Genomic DNA, 19,666 nt, shown 5'->3' on the forward strand with positions numbered 1-19,666 from the left:
AAGCTTGTGTTGAGCGTATGCGAGTTAATCACTACTAACTACTATAGTCAATGCGTTGCGTATAAAATTTCTGTGATATATATTTAGAAAATTAATAAAATTATTAAAATTACATACCGATTATAATTGAAAAAAAATCCTCATTATTGTTGTTTAGAATTTAGATGAATCAATATTTTTTATTACATATATCCATAAAATTAAATTTTATTTTATGTTGTTATTTATATGGTATTTGTGTATAAAATGAACATTTTTTTATACTTATAAAGTAATAACGAAGCAAAAGGATCAGTTTAAAAAGAAAAACATGTTCCATCTTTTATTTAAAAAAGAAAACTATCCTAAAACATAGGTATTAAACAAACAAATGGTTAACAGTTAAGTTAGTTTAATTTAACATTTGGTAGACTTAATGTTACAAATCACACTTTACAAAACAAAATAGTTATTCAAATATAAGTAACATCACATTTTGTCCTATTAATATATAGCACAATGTGTCTGTTTATACTTCAGTAAAGTGATATTTAATATTTTTTAAAACTATCTTAACAACATTTGTGATTTATTTAACTAAAAATACTCTTATAACATAAAATTCTAAAATTATATAGAATTTTATAAGACCACTGGTGCTAGGACGGTTTTAGCATAACAACTGTCGCTATCAAATATTTATTACATCAAGACAAGTTAAATCCAATGGAAACAATATACGTAAATCCATATTATGGGCCTATACAGTAGCACAACACGCCATAATACTATATTATGAACTGCAACAAATATTTGACAGCAAAATTTACGATGCTGTAACCATAACAACCCTGCCCATAACATTGACTAATAAACAAACCAGTATTTTCGTAAAATAGTAATTATCTAACTCACATGCAATTCAACATACATTCATCAACACATATTGTCATGGTTTCATATGTTACTCTTCATTTTTTTCAGTAACATTTTCACTTGTTATTTTAACATTTTTCATCAACAGATCTAACTTAGAAGGCAATGGTTTTAAATCCTCAGTTTCTTTCTCTGGCGTTTCGCTTTGAATTTGAGATCTTTTATCTTCAATATGGTTGGCAAATGTTGGTTGTCCAGCAACTTTAGCAAGTTCTGCAGCTAAACTGAGACACTCTTGATCATTTGACTTAGCTAAAGTCACGGCTGCATTGTACACATCTCCTAATCCAAGGTAACTGGAAAATGGAAAAAAAATATTTTGTTTATTTTACTTAAGTGAAAAGTCAATTAGTGTGACAGATAGCAAGTGTAAGAAGTGTGACATCATAGATCTTGAAAAAAAGGAACTGGTGAATATCTGGTTCATTATATTTCAAATCAAACAGAACATGTTCTGTTTCAATGATGTTAGATGTCAATTAGGTCATTAGATGTTTAGATTAAATAGTATTTAATTCCAAATCTTTTTAAACTTATATGTCATATTAAATCAACAACATTACATAGTTTACTATAGTCTATTATAAAATGTAATTACCAAATAGCAGTCATATTTATATATCCTGAGTATGCACAGTCTGCTGTCCACATTTTTAAAGTTTCCTCAGCTATACTTTCCATATGTCTGAAACAATAAAAACATTGTAATTATAAAATAATGCATATTAAATAAACTATTATGTATCTTATAATTGTATATTTATATAGTCAATGTATGTTTAAGGTACAGTTTTTTTTTACTTTAAATAATAAATATAATAATAATAATAAGTATGATGCAGAAGGCAGTACTCCTCGGCACGGCGCGTATTGTGAGGAAGTTCCTCTCTTTGGAGCCCTGACCACCGGTGGCTTGGACCCTGTTCCCGCCACTGGTTGGCCTCTGTATTTTATATTTTTAAATATATTTTATATGTTTGTATTTTATATTTAAAAATTTAATATTATATGAGTGAAAATAAATAAAAAGTGATAATAGGTATATATACCTATATACAACGAGCTATATTATCAGTTACATAAAAAATGTATTGTGTAGCCATTTAAATCCATTAAATACCTAGACTTAGATAATATGTAGGCCTCCTTGTACAGCTTAGCGTCTGTGAGCGCTGTGACGGCGCCCTTAACGTCGTGAATGCTCAACAGAAGTGCCACTTTTCGGTAAATTTGACCGCCATAGTGCTTGCTTTCTGGAAATGTATATTAAAAAAGTATTTAAATTTTGTGCAGATGGTCATGTCATTTAATAAAAAAAATGACAAAAAAAATCTGAATTTTCATATAAATAACTAACTAACAATATACAAATTACTGGTTCTATGAATAACTACATAGTTATTTAATAAAATATAATTTGAAAATTAACTGGTTAATTTAATGTTATGCAACTAGTACAATTTTCAGCACATTTTCAAAGCGAATTATTTGCGAATTGATTGTTGGTAAAATTCCTTTTTATAAAACTATTTGGAATATTTTTTTGTCTTATATGTGAATACTTAATATATTAAATTAAAAACTGTTTTATGCATAATTCGTATACCTTTAACTTTAGATTTATATACTCACCCCATAACTTTTTTTGTTCCGATTTAGCTACCAGCCTTTCAATTTGAGCCAAATACAGCTGTGTTACAGTTTTCCAATACCTATGTGCAAGAAAACACATTTTACACACACATACAAAAAAAAGACAAATTAAAAGCTCAGTTTAAGCTAACATTGTATTATGATAAAATACTATATTAAATATATATATAAAATGCTATGCAAATGACTATTTATTTCTGTTTCTTTAATTAAATAGCTAAATATATTTATTTATAAAAAAAAAAAGTTACATTTAAACTATTGCCTATCTACTACGAGTGGCTCAATAATGATTGCATATCATATAAAATATCATAATGAACTTACTTGAAAGACACACAAGGTGACAAACTGACTAGAAAAGGACAGAGCGCGTCCCTCTGCGTCGCGAACTGGATCATAGAGTCGATGTGACCACGGAATATCGATAGCATAATCGATGCCTCAAATCTGTCATTCTCGATGTGTTTTCGCACTACAATTATTATAATATACATATTAACGTACTAGTAAGTAAACGTAAATAGAATGTTTGACAAACTGTGAATTATTGTAATCAGTGTATATTATTAGTTAAAAAAATGGTTATTTACTAACGAAAGTTGAAAATAATACTTAATTTATTCAAAAACCCATCAATAAAAATGCATTTATTCAAAAGTTTGTCACGTGACACAAAACGCTCCTCATTGGCCGGGCTTATGATGAAGTCACTTTCTTGTTAACCTTCCTTTCCTCTATATGTACCACAGATTAAAATACAAGAAAGTGACGTCACCGACCCTATTGTAGGGCCATATTGTCCAAGTAGCGTTTTTGCGCGCTATTTAAATATGGAATTTTTAATATGATATTTTTCGCAAACGTGTACTAGAAATAAATAAATCAACTTTTACTGGGTTCCTTTACTAAGTAATACAAAATGGATTTTATAAACCAGTCAAATAGCCTATTATAAATGTAAAATATAATTCAAAATTAATATTACTTTGATTTTGAACATTTTTATTCTAATAATAAACTTTAAACTTACTCTCCATATCTAGTAAATCATTGATATCATTAGTGCTACCAAACATCTTAGTGAAATCGACATCCTCTGCTTTATCTTCTTTAACATCATTTGAATCACTTTTCTCCTCAGGTGATTCTAATTTGCCATTTGATTGAACATTATCAGAGTGTAAAATATATTTTTCAGCCAGCTTTCGCACACTATAAATTGTGGTGCATGGTGACATTTGTCGCTGTATTGTCGGTAAGAGGAATCGTTTCGGCGCTTTTATTTTAGCATTAATATCCACATTAGTAGCAACTTGACCCTCTGTTGCTTCTGCATCAGTAGGTTTTTCTTCAGCTGCATTTTCTGTTGATTTCTTTTCTTCTTTTCTCTCTTTCCTCTCTTTCTTTTTCTCTTTTAGAGCTGTTTCGTGTTTGACTTCTATAAACATAGTTAAACATTATTACTCAAAAATTACTATAGACATACAACTAATATAATCTGTGCATATAATACATATAAATTTTAAATTATATTTTATTATGTTTATTATTACAATTTTTTTTTATCATGTTACTATAATTTTGCACACGTACAACCTCTGCTATGCTTTATTCGTTTTGCCCTATCATATTATTAATAATCAATAAAATTTAAAGAAGAAGAGATTGTGGAATGCTTTTCGACTTTTCATTTATACTACTGACCTGAATAAGCTTCGGGAGGGTAGTCTTCATACTTCCATATTCTTAAGCAGCAATCTGCTCCACCAGACATTATAGTAGTTGGTAGTTGTGGAAAGGCACTCCAGCACGATGTAAACGAACCTTTGTAGTGTCCATCGAAAATGGCGATACATTTACCTTCAGAAACATCCCATACCTAGTGGACAATAAATAATATTATTTAAAGTCCACATACCATTAAACAATACTAAGGGAAATTTTAAAAGGGCTGATATTGGTAAAAACCATTATGAACCTTAAAACATACCTAACCATGACATCGCTGTTTAATTTTAATAAAACCGAATAGACCTATGTCAAATGGAAGACTCGGAAGATGTGTTCAGTATGATTCTTAAATTAAAATAGAGTATTACTCACCCGGACTGTACTGTCATATGACGTGGACAGGAGAAGACCGTCTTTGTGTGGATTCCATGTCACTTGGCACACCGGTTCTAAGTGACCATTGAGCATTTTCCAAGGATGTAGTTTAGGACCATCTAAAAATTAAAATAATGTATGGTCAAAAAGGTAGGCATAATTTAATACAATATAATTTCCTAACCAAAGAAGCAGAATATTATAAAAATATGTTTATAAAATTTATCATTCAATTATTTATTGATTATTAAACAAATATATATATATATGAATTGTTCCACACACTTCAGTATGTTAATGGCTGCATTTTTTCATTCTTGACTAATATAACAACTAAAAATTTAAATTACTCAAAGTATATATCTTTACAGAATTTACCACACAGCCTCCTCCAACTATTTCTAACGACTGATCTATAGACACTGTTTATATCAAACATTGCAAATAGTTAGTTCTTAAAAATTAACAAACATAATCAAATAAATATCTGAAATAAGAATACTTAGGTATAAAAGCAATATACCTCCTTTGTCTGCATATTCGAGTATAGCGATAAAACACTCCTTATCTAATGACGAAACAGCTATTAAATTTTTATACGGAGATTCTTCACTAGAATTAGATGTTTGTTGTGGATGCCAGGTAATATTGTGTATCATTTTGCTGAAAGATGACGTTTAACTTTTAAAACTAAATTTATGAGAATATTGACTGATTGACTGCACTGATAGTCATATCATCTATAATAGTAGTAGAAGTTAAAACTGAATATGCAATTAATCTTATCTTTAATTAAATAATATAAAAAAAATTTACCTGAATACAAAAGTCATGGTAACGAGCTCATAGGTTACCGGGTTCAAAACAGCAACAGCACCATAATAACTACCACACACCAGACCCATTGGATACCAAACCCCTGCGCTGATTTGTAACTTTTTGCCTTCAAACTCCACATCTATTGGTACAGGAGCTAGAAAGGTAGATAAATTTTATTAAATACTTATGGTATATACCAAAAGTAAGTTAAGTACTCAAAAGAAAACTTGAAAACTTGTCAACTTGAAAAGTGCAATAATAAAAAAAAATATTATTAATCCTTTCCAATTTTATTTACTAATAAATAGTCAAACACCTTTTATACATTCTAGTCTATACGAAAATTTTTAAAATTGTTGTCAAAACAATATCCTGTGTTTGTATATTTTGAGATCAAAAGAAAGGTAATCATATAAGCAATTTTCATCAAAATGCTTTAAAACAACCTTTTTATTCTAAGCGGATATATAAGCATACCTTGTTCAGGCTGATCGGTATGATACAACACCATAACACCTCCGCCACAAGCATACAGATCAAATTTATCTCCCCAACAAAGAGAATATATCGCTCCATTGACACCTGGTAATAAATTTTTGGCCGGACGTTCAGATTTACTTGCATCTATTATACCAATCTGGAAAAAACAAAAATATTTATTAAAGCATTAAACATTAAAAATTCCATTGAGTGATGGAATGAGAATGTTATAATTTATAGAGATGATTTAAAAATATAATATTAACTATTAAAAGGGTAACTAACCCTTGATTCAGCAGTGGCAAATGCTAATAAGTTCTCCTTAGTCGGGTGCCATGTAGAAGTTAAAACTTTTCCCTTGACATTCTGCCAAAATGACATAACATTCCCTAAAGAAAGTTTTAATCCATCTTCATCACATATATCTGATTCCCATACACGTACAGCACCATCACCTACGCTCACTGCTATTCTGAAAACACAAATACATTATGACATTAATTACTATTCATATTTTAAGTTACATAAAAAAGCAGCTTATCCTTGTATGATTAGCAAGAACCATCCAATGATTATTAGAGCACTAAGGCACCTTAACCACTACTATTTAGGTGAGCGCCAAACACACTACTAAACATACAAAAAGAGCATTTTAGTCTCAGCCAAACTAAGAAAAATGTGAAAAATGCAAGAAGATGATGATGACTTAAATAAAAATTTACTATACATATTCATGCCTTATAAGTTTAAAAATTATGTCTAGGTATGACTTTATTCTATGATGATTTAGTGCTGTGTGGTAAAACCAATATTGAATATGGTAAAAAAAGGGATGTCCATTTAGACTTAATTTTGTTATGTGAACAAAAGTGTTACAACTCTCAGTTCATTTTATTTTACATAATTGAAAAAAGAATAATTATATTTAAGAATACTTATTATTACTTACTTTTTTGCATCATATGGACAACATTGCAATGTGTATATAAAACTTCCACATGTATTGTACATGGCAAGTTTTTGCTTTTTTTCAAAAGAATAGCACACTATATTCCGATCCTGTGCGACCGTCCAAACTTTCCATTTGTCCTGCAACTGATCACTCATCGACTGAACGCGTGGTGCGTCTGTTGCGATACAATATAAGCCACGTTTGTGGAAAGTATGCAGCACACTCCATTCAAGTTTGTTTTTACTAAAAAAAAAGTTCTTTTGGTGTAAAATGTATAAAAAAATAGCCAAGTATTAAACATAGAATGGTCATGATTATGAGCTATTAGAATGAGATTGGTAGACTCTATGCTGAAATGAATAATTTCCTGAAGATGTCATAAAAATCAATGTCGCGGGATTCAAAAATTAAAAATGAAGGTCTAATTAAGGTCAATCAATCATCCTACTATTAAAGGAAAGCTTTTTCATATTTTAATGAATATTATGTATGTAGGAAAAATTATACATGCTGAATGAAAGAATTTAGTAAGAGAATATCATATAGATGGTAGAAGTACTAGCCCCTGATCGAAATTATTAAAAACAAAATGCTTTGAAAACGCTTAAAGAAAGAAGAGACTAAAATTAATCATGGCAATAAACATAGTTTGTGGATACAATGATGTTGTAGTAAACAGATATGTTATTAACGCGCAAAAAGTGAAGACTAGAAAACGTCCTAATTGGGACGTTTTCATTTAGTCGTTTTACTTAGTAATACGTTATAATACATCATAATTAAGTACTAACACGTTTTGCGTAATTAAAACATCTAGTTATCCCTTTTACTTATTGTTTTTATCAAGCTAACCTTTTTAATTTTAACGAAATGTAAAAATAAACTAAAATAAACGGTTCCCGGCGCGGCACACTTTTTTCTGTTGTTTAGTATGGCTATAACATATCTGTTTATTAGAATATCATTGTGTGGATATAAGTAGTTGATAGTTTTTAAATATTATAAATAAAGTTGTATTCATTCAGAACTTTTCAAATTTCACATAGATATTTTGTACATCATCACTCCTAGTACCAATGGCATATATGCCAAGGCTTCATTAACAGGTATAATACTGTTGCTTGACTGAACTTTACGCTTGAGGTAAATGCTTGGTATATATATGAATAACATAGATTATTTATATGTATATTACTACTTACTTAAAACACAACTTAATACACAATTACTCAATAAATAAGATGTTATTTTAGTTAAAATAATAGCTAGTTATATTAAAATACATGAAGATTTTAGTCTTACCAATCAATTTTTAAAGGATTACACTCTAATAGTTGGCTCTTTCCATCAGCAATGAGAAGAACATTGGGTTTGTACCACAAAATTGAGTTAGAATTTGGATTTGGTCTCTTATTTCTTTGACTCTTATTTACTGAATTAGGTACAGCACAGCTACCCACAAGTTTGCCTGTCTTAGACCATATCCGGACACCACTGAAAATAAAAGATTAATCAGTACTTTGTCCTAGAAAGGCAAAACAAAATATTTTTTTTACTAACCCATATTTTCCAATAGTTGCTAAAAGATGCCTATGCGTATGTATCGTGTAGTCGCCTAATTCTTTTGTTTGTATTTCTGTCTCATCACATTCTGGTGATTCTCTAGTATCATTCTCTTGTTCTTCTGAATCTGAAATATCACTATCTACATGTGTTTTGTCTAAAGCTTCGACCAGATTAGCTATTGTTGGTTCTGGTTCACTTTTGTTTTTTAATATAACCTCTTTAAGCTTTAGACACTCTGTTAGAAAGTCATCATTCTCCTTTTCTTCTTTTACTTTAACTATTATATCTTCAGGTTCAAACTTTTTGTGGCCAAACTCATCTGCTTCATGGTCTTTGTATATATCAAACATATCATCTTCTTGAACAATGGTTTCATCAAAACTATCTTCTGGTAGGGTCTTGGCTATGGCTGAATTATTTAAATTTTCTTCGGGTTCATTATCTTCTGACCTTATCTTTTCCAACCTCTCTGTCGCAGTGGACCTCTTTTGAGACTCATCGAGAGATTTTTTAACCATGTTCTTATATTGTGGACACCAGGATACATTAACAATTTCATCATCTTGACCTCTAATTTTGTAAATTATTTTCCCTTGATCTGAAAATAAATCAATTGAATGAACAAAACAAATGTTTAAATTTTTTTTCTACTTTACTTACTTTATTTAAAATAGTGAGAGCTATTCACAGCTGAAAATAATTAGAAAAAGGTTGCTTATTTAATAGAATATGTTAAAAAAGAACTTACTGTTTAAGTCTAATACAAATATTACTCCTTGTTTGGTTCCAACAGCTACATTTAATGGAATGTGATGGGAACAAGCAACACAACTTGGTCTAAAACTTTTGAGAAAATTATTGTAATTTTTAGCTATATTTGAATTAAGATCCCATTTCACAACATTACCAAAATCACCTACAGTTACAGCAAAGGGTTCACTGCTGTAAGCAACACCAACCACTTCCTAAAAAATAAAATATTTAGGGTAAGGTATTATACATGTGTTCTGATCAAGATAGACAAGAATAGCACACTTTCAATGAAGTTGAAATATATTTTAGACTATTAAAAATAAAATATAGAAAACAAAAAATCGGCTAAGGCGAATATTAATTTTGTTTTTTATATATTAACACATATTTAAGCTGAGTAATTCTACATGTGGAATTTAGTAAATAGTAAATAACATCAATACATAAGTTCTATGTATTTGCTTTATTTTTACTATATAAGGCTTTAAAGTTACTCAGAATAATATTAAAATTTATATGTTAACCAAATCAAACAAAGATGGAGCGTAAATAATATATAAAATCACTTATTTATTATTTAGGCTCCATCTTTAACCAAAGGTTGTGTGGAATATATCATTAATAAAGTTATATTTCTTTTGTACATTATTTTGTAACTTTTATAGATATTTATATGTTTTTTTCTTTTGTGTAAATTTAAACATATTTGTACTGCAATCAGTTATAAAAAGAAACAGTATAAAAGGAAGAAAATAAGGATATACCTCTTTTTCACTTTTGTGAACTGCATGAGTGTGAGTTGATTTAATTTTGCCATTGTTATCCAATTGATCAACATTCCACTGTTTAACAATGCCATCAGCACTTCCAGTTAGTATTAGTTTCTTTTCAGGCCATTCCCTTGATAAATCTACACTTACTATTCTGTAATAAATAAACAAAACCAAAAAATAGGAGTATGAATCAAAGAAGAAGTCGAGATGGCCCAGTGGTTAGAACGATTGCATCTTAACCGATGATTGCGGGTTCAAACCCAGGCATAATTTTTCTTTATAATTCATCTCGTGCTCAGCGGTGAATGAAAACATCGTGAGGAAACCTGCATGTGACAAATTTCATAGAAATTCTGCCACATGTGCATTCCACCAACCCGTATTGGAAGCGTGCGTGGTGGAATATGTTCCGAAAACCTTCTCCTCAAAGGGAGAGGAGGCATTTAGCCCAGCAGTAGGAATTTACAGGCTGTTGTTGTTGAATCACAGATACGAATGAGTGATAATAAGTAAAATACTAATTAAAAAGAGCGTATTATTTTCTAGAAAGAAGAACACTGAACTTACTTTTCTTTGTGTACTCTACAAAATATTTGAGTTTGATAAGATGGGTTTTTCTGTAGAATTCCGTCTTGACCAAGATCTAAAGGTTTTAAAATACACAAACTATTTGTTGGACCACCATAAACCAACCAACCGTCTTTAGAAACTGCAAATCCCGAAACTTTAAACCAATTCGGTGACGGAAATATTATACTTTCGTCCATGTTTTTCAAAATATAGCAGTTTATTTAAGCCGCCTAAGCCGGTATAAGCAAAGAACGAAACTATTTGCTAAAGTGTAAACCACAGAGTATATAAGCAATAACAGCAGGGAGCAGGGTTGCCAATGCCATTCACCTAATTTCCCAAAAATCTAAGCGAAATTCATTCATGATAAAAAATGACCCAAAACTAATTCCCCACACAGAAATAAAGGGAAAAACATGTATTTGATGTTTTTTTTCGTGATGACCTTTTTTATATATATATTGCATTTACTATACACAAACTAAGGGCGTCCTTTAATGAAAAAGTATTTGCTAACATCGACTACAATTTCAATTTTCTAACAAAACATCGGCTAAAGAATCAATTACCGATCGTTTTGGTATAAAATAAAATTCCCCTCGTTTTTCCCGCACAGTGACAATCCCCACACTAATCCGCGATCGACTTGTGATTCCCTGCAATTTGGGAAATTCCCCACACATTGTGGGGAATTAGGTAAACTGCAGAGAATGAAAAAGTTATCGAGTTTAGAACAATAACATTTTCAGCAAATTATATCGAACGCTTCGTGCAATTTGACCTCAGTAACACATATTACTCTTACTTTGACAAGGAGTAACTATTTTATATATTACATTTTTTTATTAACTTACGAATTTCTATTTAATTAGTTTTGGTCAAAATTTTTTTGTGCTATTTAATATTCTGTGTACTTGGATTATTTGTCGCGAAGTGGACCTCCGAGATTAGTAATTTAGTGTAACAAAATAGTGGTAGTCGATACCTTGTAAGAATATTAAAATAATATTAAATATATATAATCTGTTTTGTGATCTTAACATTACTATTTAGTTACCTATTTACTATTGTTTTGACTTTGAGTCGAGGAACTGTCAAATGTGTTAAGTGTGTAACGAAGCTGAAGTAGATTTTCTCGTACTGAATATTCGAGAAAGAATCATTTAATTCTTCAATTACATTAAAAATTGTTAGAAATGGCCCACTACAAAGGTGCAGCTTCAGAAGCTGGCAGAGCCATGCATTTAATGAAGAAACGAGAAAAGGCACAGCAAGAAATAGAACTTCGAAAAAAGAAGATCGAAGAAGATTTAAAGATAGATAATATTGAAAACAAATTCGCTACACATTATGATGCAGTGGAACAACAATTAAAGAGTTCTACTATTGGCTTAGTAACTCTTGATGAAATGAAAGCGAAGCAAGAACATATAGTTCGAGAAAGAGAAAAAAAGTTAGCCCAGAAGAAAGCGGAAAAAGAGAAGGAACGTCAAAAAGAAATAGAAGCTAAACAGGCACAAAAAAATAAACAAAAAAGACAAGTAAATTTAAAGTTAATGCATGAAAATGTATTGATACTTTTTATATATAATTATATGAATGTTTTTGTTATTTTTCAGATTCAAGCTCTTTCTTTTGATTTAAATGAAGACGAAGAAGAAGATGTCGAAGATGAAGAAACGCCAGAACCTACTTGGCGAGACAAAGATGAAACAGTATGTCAATTTTATTTAATGTTTACTTAAATAATATTTTTCAGATGATAGTTTATTTTTATCAATTATTTCTAATTTTGTTAACAATAAATAGACAAAATTTGTGAAAATCTGGCAATAATGTGATTTTACAGGTATGTAAAAAAATAAAAAAAAATCCAGATGTAGACACATCATTTTTACCTGACAGAGAACGAGAGGAAGCTGATTTGAAATTAAGAGAGGAGCTCAGACTAGAATGGGTCATGACTCAAGCTAGCCTTAAGGATGAGCCCATTACTGTTACATTCAGTTATTGGGATGGATCCGGCCATAGAAGAAATGTCACTTTAAAAAAAGGTATTCATTCAGTGTCAAATCAATCAATAATTACCACTTTGTAAAAGAGCTCTAACTCCCACACCCCATAATAACACAATTATAAATTTAAAATTGATGAATACATCATTTCAGAATGGCTTGATCAATTTGGCCAGCAGTAAAATGTATGTTTTAAACCAAATGGTGTTTCCAGGAGAAATTCTGGTTCTTGATAACCTTATTGCAGTTTAGAAATTTGCCAGTTTTATCCAGCAAATTTCTAAACTTCATATAATTTCTTACCTCTGGATTGACATCCCGCTTATTGGAGATAGATCATTAAAAACAACTTAATTATTTACATCTCGGTTTTATTATTAAATAAAACAAAAATAAGTAACATCATTTTCTTATATATCATTAAACTTTAAATAAATTATACCTATGGTAAAATACATTTCAGGTAATTCTATTTATCAATTCCTTCAAAGATGCTTGGATACACTTAGGCCTGAGTTTAGTGAACTGAAAACAGTATCAGCTGATCAACTTATGTATGTAAAAGAAGACTTGATTTTGCCACATCATTATACATTTTATGACTTTATAGTAACAAAGGTATGTAGTTAAGTATAAGTTATATTTGTTATTTAATAAGTACACATGTTTATTTTATAATATATATGTGTTGGATATTTTTGCAAGTATATGTTATTTTCAATAAATGAGGATGTAAATATGTACAGAAAAATACACAATTGTTGTTTTGAGAAATAAAAATAAAATCTTATTTAGGATTTTATCAATACTTAGTACATTCACATCATTCACAAACTTTTTCCAAAATTTAAAACAGTAAAAGTTAGAATCAAGTTCCCCTTATATATATTATTATGGTACTTTTTTGGTTTTTATATGCATACACTTACATTTTAAAGCAACTGTTTATATTAAAAGGTTAAACAGAATTCCACTTGATTTGTTTTATTAATTTAATTTTTTACTTAAAATAACTAACATTTTGTAGGCAAGAGGTAAGAGTGGTCCCCTGTTCCAATTTGATGCCTCAGATGATATACGATTAGTGAATGATGCAACTCAAGAAAAACAAGATTCACATGCTGGGAAAGTACTTTTAAGGTTGGTAAAATATTTTGTTGCAATAAATTTGTATATGTGAGGTATACAAAACAACTCATTTATAACTTTCCAAAATGTCTTGTGTAACAATATTGAAAAACCCTACTTACTATTAATATTATGTAAAATAATAGTTTCGTTTTCTGTTTCTCCTGTGTATTTGATGGTATATAATATATGCCATTAAAATAAATTAATAAATATAAGTTTATGTGGGATGTACAGTTAGAGTGAGAAAACCTTCATAAGTTGTCTAATTTATTCCTTTATCAAGTCTTAAACTTTTAGTACCTTTTGAATCTAAACATCAAACCATTGTGACACAATATATCATTCTCGTATGGTAAAGCAGATTATCACTCATACTGAGCACACGAAAATAGATCTTAAGGTAACAAACCCTTTCTTACCCTGACTGTACATATATATATATTAAGATATTCCTGGAGTATTTTCTCAATATTTTTCTGATCTTAAAAATTTCTTTCCATAAAAAACGTTTAATATATTATAATTTTTTTATGATTACAGGTCGTGGTATGAAAGAAACAAACACATCTTTCCTGCATCTCGGTGGGAACCCTATGATCCAACTAAAACATATTCCAAATATACAATTAAAGGAAAATAAGATTCAGTACAAATTACATACATGTAAAACAATAAACTAGTGTGACTATGTGTTTACTGGACAGTGAAATAACCAATGCTAGAACTAAATGCTAGTTTATTTATCATATAAGGTGTTATCATATTAAAACATTAAATTAGTTTGTAATTTTCTTTTTTTGTTTCTAAGATTTGTGTCTAAGAAAATATCCACCAGATTTGAACCCACAATATTTGATTGAGCATCAGGTATCCGAACCACTGGCTCATCTTAGTTAATGTTAATTAATTTACATTAAATATAGTTTTCTGTGTTCAATTTAATACATTTAGAATAGAAAGCTGTTACTTTTATTGATACACATTAATTACACTGATAAAATAATGTTTTGGAATTAGTCATGTGAGATTGATATTAATGTGAGTTCATGAGAATGTATGTACAAGCAAACTAACAGATGACAGTATGTAACTCAATAACGAATTTTTGTGGACCTCATATTAATGGAAAATCAACAAAATTTTAACTGTAAAAGTAGTTGTTAATTTTACAAAAAGAGTTTTCAACCATTAGTCAAAAAAATATATCATTTCTATTTATTAATAAATAAAATCAAAGACTTATTTAAATTGCTAAAGAATTTAAAACCCAAAAATAAAATATTTGCCTAATATATCACAAAATGTTTCCTACCCATTACATAAAATAAATAAATATAGTCTAAAAGCTAATAATTTTTTCCAGCTCTTGCCATTTCTTATGTTCTAATTTCTTCAGAAATTCCTGTTGAATAGGACTGTTCTCTTTTTCTTCGGGTAATGGTGGAGCGTGTCTTTGGAAATGTATGATAGCACCCAATAGATTCCATATTGTAAATTCCGGCCATAAAACATCAGTGAAGTAAAGAACTGTATTGGATACCTGGAGATGACAAAAAAGCATTAAATAAGGATATTGAAAACATATCCCTTTAACTTACTTTTCATACTTATATCTTATGTTGTATTCAAGAACAAACATACAGTGAAAAATGCTGCTTTATTTGGGCCAGGAACTGACCAAAAGTTCATATGGGATCAGATAGATAACAAATTTTCATTTTAATAGATAAAATATCTTGCAGCTTTGTTTTCCAAACATAAACTTAGTGCATTTTTACCTGAGCATGATGCAGTATCTAAGTATTAAAGTATTCAAAATTGATTGTTTATAGTTTGAGAAGGTTGAAAGACAATACATTAGCAATTTCAACAAGAATTACATGAGCTACAACATTTGTCAGATGATAAAAAATTAATTCCAACATGAATGTTATAGTTAATTTTGATTATTTTTGTTTTATAAAGTGATATAGTTTAAGTTATTTTTATAAACATTTTTTACAAAAAGCTGATGATGTAATTACTAATTAAACAATAATGTTATATGATACATTTATTGAGTGAAACCTGCCTTCTTTTTAGGATAACAAGTAAGTAGTTCTACAATAAGTACAATTAATAAATTGTGATGTTTATAAATACTAAAACTTTTATTTTACCTGCCATAGCATGAAATCAGAAAGTCTGACTTCACCAGAAGTCCTTACTAATAGTTCAGGTGCTCCAAGGTCCAATGTTTGTGTGATCAGGTCTTCGTCAATATCATCAGGTGAAAGATCATTATTCTGAACACTGTCTACAATATGTGAAGCAGCTCTACTAATTTCATCACGACCTATAAAAAAAACAATATACATTTATATTATAATAAGTTATATTCAAATTAAAATTTAGGAATGTTTATAATATATACCTGTATAAGAATATGCTATATTTAGGCGAAGTTTATTATTATTCTTAGTGGCCAGCATTGCCTTAGATAAAATTACTTGCAAGTCATTTGGCAGAAGAGACAAACGTCCAGCAATATGTAACTTCACTCCCCATTCATTTATCTGATCACTGTTAGGAAAAACATTTATTGTTTTATCAATAGAGATAATTGTGTGAACAAGAAAAATTGAAATAATAAATGGTAGTATTGGAACAACACACAACATAGCAGTCAGAATAGCCATTCTTATAATTGTAGGACTATAAATAAGGTATTTTAAAGATCAGACATACATTTCATCCAAGAATCTCTTAAATTTGTCACGAGCTAAGTCCATCAAAGCATCAACTTCTTCAGTGCTTCTCTTATAATTTTCAATACTAAACGCATAAACTGTCACTTCAGGAATGCCAAGGTCTAAACACCACTGAAAGGATTTAAAGATTTAAATAATATTAACCCTCAATTTTTATTACTTAACAAAATATATATATGAATTCACAATACCTTCAAAGTTTCTGAAAGTTTATCAAATCCTTTTACATGACCAGCACTGCAGTTTACACTTAACTTTTTAGCATAACGACGGTTACCATCCATTATAAATGCTAAATGTTGTGGTACTCGTCCATTCTTAATAACTTTTATGCAAAATAATTGAAAGAATGATATACAATTTTGTTTAATCCATGTCGCCATTATGTTTTGTTTCCAAAATCTTTATTTTAATTTTTTTTTCTTTAAAACTTAATTGTAGATAACTTTAATGGTGTATTTCCAATTTCAGAACCTCTTTATAGAAATAATGGTATGTTCTATGACATACATATTTATCGTTACTACAATTACTTCAATAAGTTAATAAACTTTATTTACAATTTTACCATTTTTACCCGTGTTATGTGTATAGACTTGTTTAATGGTAGTTCTGGTTTTGTGTAAATTTTGAATAAAACAAATTGCTTATTTGTAATTAAATTAACATGTAAACTTGAATTACTATTATATACTTAGAATCTGTTTTTTAACCAATTATTGGTTCGTTTTTTTACCTTCTTTTCTTCACTTAATCTTTAATATTTTTCCTACATTAGTTCACTATTCACAATTTCACAATTCGGTATCAGTTTGTAATTGTAATTGAGCTGACGTATGTCAAATTGACAATGTAAATTTTTTTATCACCAGCTTATCGCTATCAGGTACATATACGTATACACGTAGCTACATAAACACGTAGTAATTTTATACTCTTTAGTGTAAACAGACAACTTTTCAATTCTACCCGGTAAATTGTACATCTTAGGGATTTGGGAACAATACATTTTACAATCGATGACTTTGATGTAATTTTAAAAAATAAATAAATAAGGATCCCTTACAAAATAGTATATTAAGTATATCTTATATTTGTGTTAAACATACTCATTTATAATAGTCCAATGAACGTAAAAAGCAAAACATGGTACTCTACATATAAGTTGAATAAATTTTGAATTTGGCTAAGTTCTTTTAACTTCTGACGAATCTTTTCATAACAAAAATATAACAAATGATCTTTAATTACTTAAATAAAGTATATGGATATCTTTTTTGAAAAAATAAGTATAAGTATTTACCTAAAAATCAAGCAATGAGTACAACTTATATCCAAACGCTTAAATCGTATAGTGGCTAATTTGCATTTATGTACAATATTTTCCTCAAAGTATATTTGATCATTTCGTCTAAGTATTTAAAACAACGAAACGATTTAACTTAACTAATAAACAAATTTAAAATTTTAGATTAGTAAATAAACAAACAAAAAAAAAATTTAAAGAGTTTGGATTTTTGACATTCTATCAACTATTTTACTTGTCAAGTTGTCATTTGTTGTGTCGCCGATATCGGCCTTTTTATCGAGAATATTGCAAAATATTGTGCTGGTGCAATTTACAAAAAAGTCAAAAATATATATAAGTACTAATACATATAATCATCCAAAATGAATAATATTTTTAAACTTAAGCTTACAGCTCTCGGCCATCCGAATCCCGTAGGATTTAATTCTGAAGGTATGGAAGTCTTAGTCTTTTTAATATTTTTGCGATTATTGAGAAAACCATTTGTAATTACTACTTCAAATGTATTAAAATTACAGATGAAAAGGAATATAGGAGTGTTGTCTTATGGCTAGAAGATCAAAAAATTAGACATTACAAAATTGAAGAAAGGGAGGGCTTACGAAATATTGAATCTGATAAATGGAAGGATGCGTACAATACGTATCAAAGGGATTTAGTTAGTCCTGTGGTAGAAGGAACACACAATGAACAGTTAAACTGGTTATTGTCATATGCAGTAAGATTAGAATATGCTGATAATGGTAAGCAAAACTCAACTAGTCATATCACTAATTGAAAATCATAGTTTCACACTGGAAAAAATGTGTAAGAGTATGGATATGTGACACCTACAACATTAAAAAGAGATTTCAAAATTGTTGGTTCACTTAAAACCCTATTTTTACTTTTATATTTTAGGTACTATTTGCTGTTTTATTTAAATGCAAACATATTTGTAAAATATAGATTTTTATCTCTTTTCTTTAAAATTGATGTAAGACTTGTTATTTATTACATTTTTTTAAATTGTGTTTTCAGTTACTAAATACAAAGATGTAAAAGTGGAACAACCAAAACAGTCTACTCCAAATGTTGTATCATCTAACCCATTGGACAATCTAGACTGTAAGTATGATGATTTTATTCTGACATCAATAATAAAATATATATACTCTATATATTCTATGATATATATATTTATAAATTTGTATGATTATAAAGGCTTACAATGGACTAGATGCCTTGTTGAAATTCATTTGCTTACTATTGAATGTTACAATAACATTCAGTCATTACTTGTGATATTAAAAGTAATTAGTCAAGACTTTGTCAAATATAATGTATGTAACATTATTTTCAGCTGAACTACAACTAACATACAGAGTTATTTTAACATAATATAATTTAACAAATATTTGTTGTATTGCAGTTGATAGCCCTGCATTTAAAGCTGGAGTTGAAAGGATTTGCGCTTTAACTGGAGTGGGACCTCATTCTGACCCTAAAGTTCGTCTGTCTGCTGTAGCTAAGATCTTGAAGACAGCCCCACACCCAGATTTTCCGAATAATGAATTCAACATGGTACAGCAGCCAGTTGATGTGTTCAAGCTTCTTTTCATACAAGATCTTAGGGAATTACAAACAAAAATTAATGAAGCATTGGTGGCTGTACAAACAGTCACTGCTGATCCACGCACAGACACATCTCTGGGCAAAGTTGGGAGATAATGTGTGTTGTAATTGTATTTAAAATCAAGTTTAAATAAATGTAATCTATGTATGCTTCACATGATTAGTGTTTTTAATTTTATGCTTCAAAGAATAAAAAAGTATAATTAATTTTTTTTAGAACACAATATACATAAATAACCAAAATCAAAGTGCTTAAT

At 29.1% G+C, this 19,666-nt stretch overlaps 4 protein-coding genes across 5 annotated transcripts; 2 read left to right on the plus strand and 2 right to left on the minus strand.

Moving 5' to 3' along the window:
• Positions 1-387: 387 nt before the first annotated feature.
• Positions 388-10,813, minus strand: LOC124544132 (gem-associated protein 5-like). Its single transcript, XM_047122583.1, has 18 exons — positions 10,588-10,813; positions 10,012-10,171; positions 9,243-9,459; positions 8,489-9,092; positions 8,231-8,422; positions 6,926-7,171; positions 6,262-6,448; positions 5,974-6,133; positions 5,494-5,650; positions 5,201-5,340; positions 4,675-4,796; positions 4,276-4,450; positions 3,602-4,009; positions 2,896-3,043; positions 2,548-2,627; positions 2,036-2,168; positions 1,514-1,600; positions 388-1,211 (listed from the first exon to the last, which is right to left on the minus strand). The coding sequence occupies exons 1-18, from the start codon at positions 10,785-10,787 to the stop codon at positions 944-946; spliced, it is 3,684 nt and encodes a 1,227-aa protein (XP_046978539.1). The 5' UTR covers positions 10,788-10,813; the 3' UTR covers positions 388-943.
• A 718-nt stretch (positions 10,814-11,531) lies between these two features.
• LOC124544034 (protein FAM50 homolog) lies at positions 11,532-14,527 on the plus strand. The gene is made up of 6 exons (XM_047122420.1): positions 11,532-12,131; positions 12,210-12,305; positions 12,440-12,644; positions 13,069-13,223; positions 13,633-13,745; positions 14,277-14,527. The coding sequence occupies exons 1-6, from the start codon at positions 11,787-11,789 to the stop codon at positions 14,374-14,376; spliced, it is 1,014 nt and encodes a 337-aa protein (XP_046978376.1). The 5' UTR covers positions 11,532-11,786; the 3' UTR covers positions 14,377-14,527.
• Positions 13,003-17,322, minus strand: LOC124544035 (dehydrodolichyl diphosphate synthase complex subunit DHDDS). 2 transcript variants are annotated; one of them, XM_047122423.1, is made up of 6 exons: positions 17,223-17,322; positions 16,678-16,811; positions 16,464-16,597; positions 16,150-16,298; positions 15,896-16,071; positions 13,003-15,276 (listed from the first exon to the last, which is right to left on the minus strand). In XM_047122423.1, the coding sequence occupies exons 2-6, from the start codon at positions 16,768-16,770 to the stop codon at positions 15,076-15,078; spliced, it is 753 nt and encodes a 250-aa protein (XP_046978379.1). In that variant the 5' UTR covers positions 16,771-16,811; positions 17,223-17,322; the 3' UTR covers positions 13,003-15,075. The 2 variants fall into 2 exon arrangements, with proteins under 2 accessions (XP_046978379.1, XP_046978378.1); XM_047122422.1 differs by having other exon boundaries at positions 16,678-17,321.
• A 699-nt stretch (positions 17,323-18,021) lies between these two features.
• Positions 18,022-19,569, plus strand: LOC124544177 (RNA transcription, translation and transport factor protein). The gene is made up of 4 exons (XM_047122636.1): positions 18,022-18,227; positions 18,314-18,538; positions 18,816-18,902; positions 19,207-19,569. The coding sequence occupies exons 1-4, from the start codon at positions 18,158-18,160 to the stop codon at positions 19,503-19,505; spliced, it is 681 nt and encodes a 226-aa protein (XP_046978592.1). The 5' UTR covers positions 18,022-18,157; the 3' UTR covers positions 19,506-19,569.
• The last annotated feature ends 97 nt before the right edge of the window (positions 19,570-19,666 follow it).

This window comes from Vanessa cardui, chromosome 4, assembly GCF_905220365.1.
Source record: "Vanessa cardui chromosome 4, ilVanCard2.1, whole genome shotgun sequence".
Classification (NCBI taxonomy): Eukaryota; Metazoa; Arthropoda; class Insecta; order Lepidoptera; family Nymphalidae; genus Vanessa; species Vanessa cardui.

Bases quoted from the DNA above. Each gene is read 5' to 3' on its own strand.
- LOC124544132 (XM_047122583.1), bottom strand. From the start codon at position 10,787: ATGGACGAAAGTATAATATTTCCGTCACCGAATTGGTTTAAAGTTTCG. The intron at 9,093-9,242 runs GTAAGTTCTTTT...ATTTATTTTCAG, and splicing joins ATTTGTATTAGACTTAAACA to ATCAAGGGAAAATAATTTAC. The intron at 6,449-6,925 runs GTAAGTAATAAT...TTGTGTTTTCAG, and splicing joins TGTCCATATGATGCAAAAAA to AATAGCAGTGAGCGTAGGTG.
- LOC124544034 (XM_047122420.1), top strand. From the start codon at position 11,787: ATGGCCCACTACAAAGGTGCAGCTTCAGAAGCTGGCAGAGCCATGCAT. The intron at 12,132-12,209 runs GTAAATTTAAAG...GTTATTTTTCAG, and splicing joins AAAATAAACAAAAAAGACAA to ATTCAAGCTCTTTCTTTTGA. The intron at 12,645-13,068 runs GTATTCATTCAG...AATACATTTCAG, and splicing joins AAATGTCACTTTAAAAAAAG to GTAATTCTATTTATCAATTC.
- LOC124544035 (XM_047122422.1), bottom strand. From the start codon at position 16,869: ATGGCGACATGGATTAAACAAAATTGTATATCATTCTTTCAATTATTT. The intron at 16,299-16,463 runs GTATGTCTGATC...TTTTCCTAACAG, and splicing joins AAGAGATTCTTGGATGAAAT to TGATCAGATAAATGAATGGG. The intron at 16,072-16,149 runs GTATATATTATA...TTTTTTTTATAG, and splicing joins TATAGCATATTCTTATACAG to GTCGTGATGAAATTAGTAGA.
- LOC124544177 (XM_047122636.1), top strand. From the start codon at position 18,158: ATGAATAATATTTTTAAACTTAAGCTTACAGCTCTCGGCCATCCGAAT. The intron at 18,228-18,313 runs GTATGGAAGTCT...TTAAAATTACAG, and splicing joins CGTAGGATTTAATTCTGAAG to ATGAAAAGGAATATAGGAGT. The intron at 18,539-18,815 runs GTAAGCAAAACT...TTGTGTTTTCAG, and splicing joins ATTAGAATATGCTGATAATG to TTACTAAATACAAAGATGTA.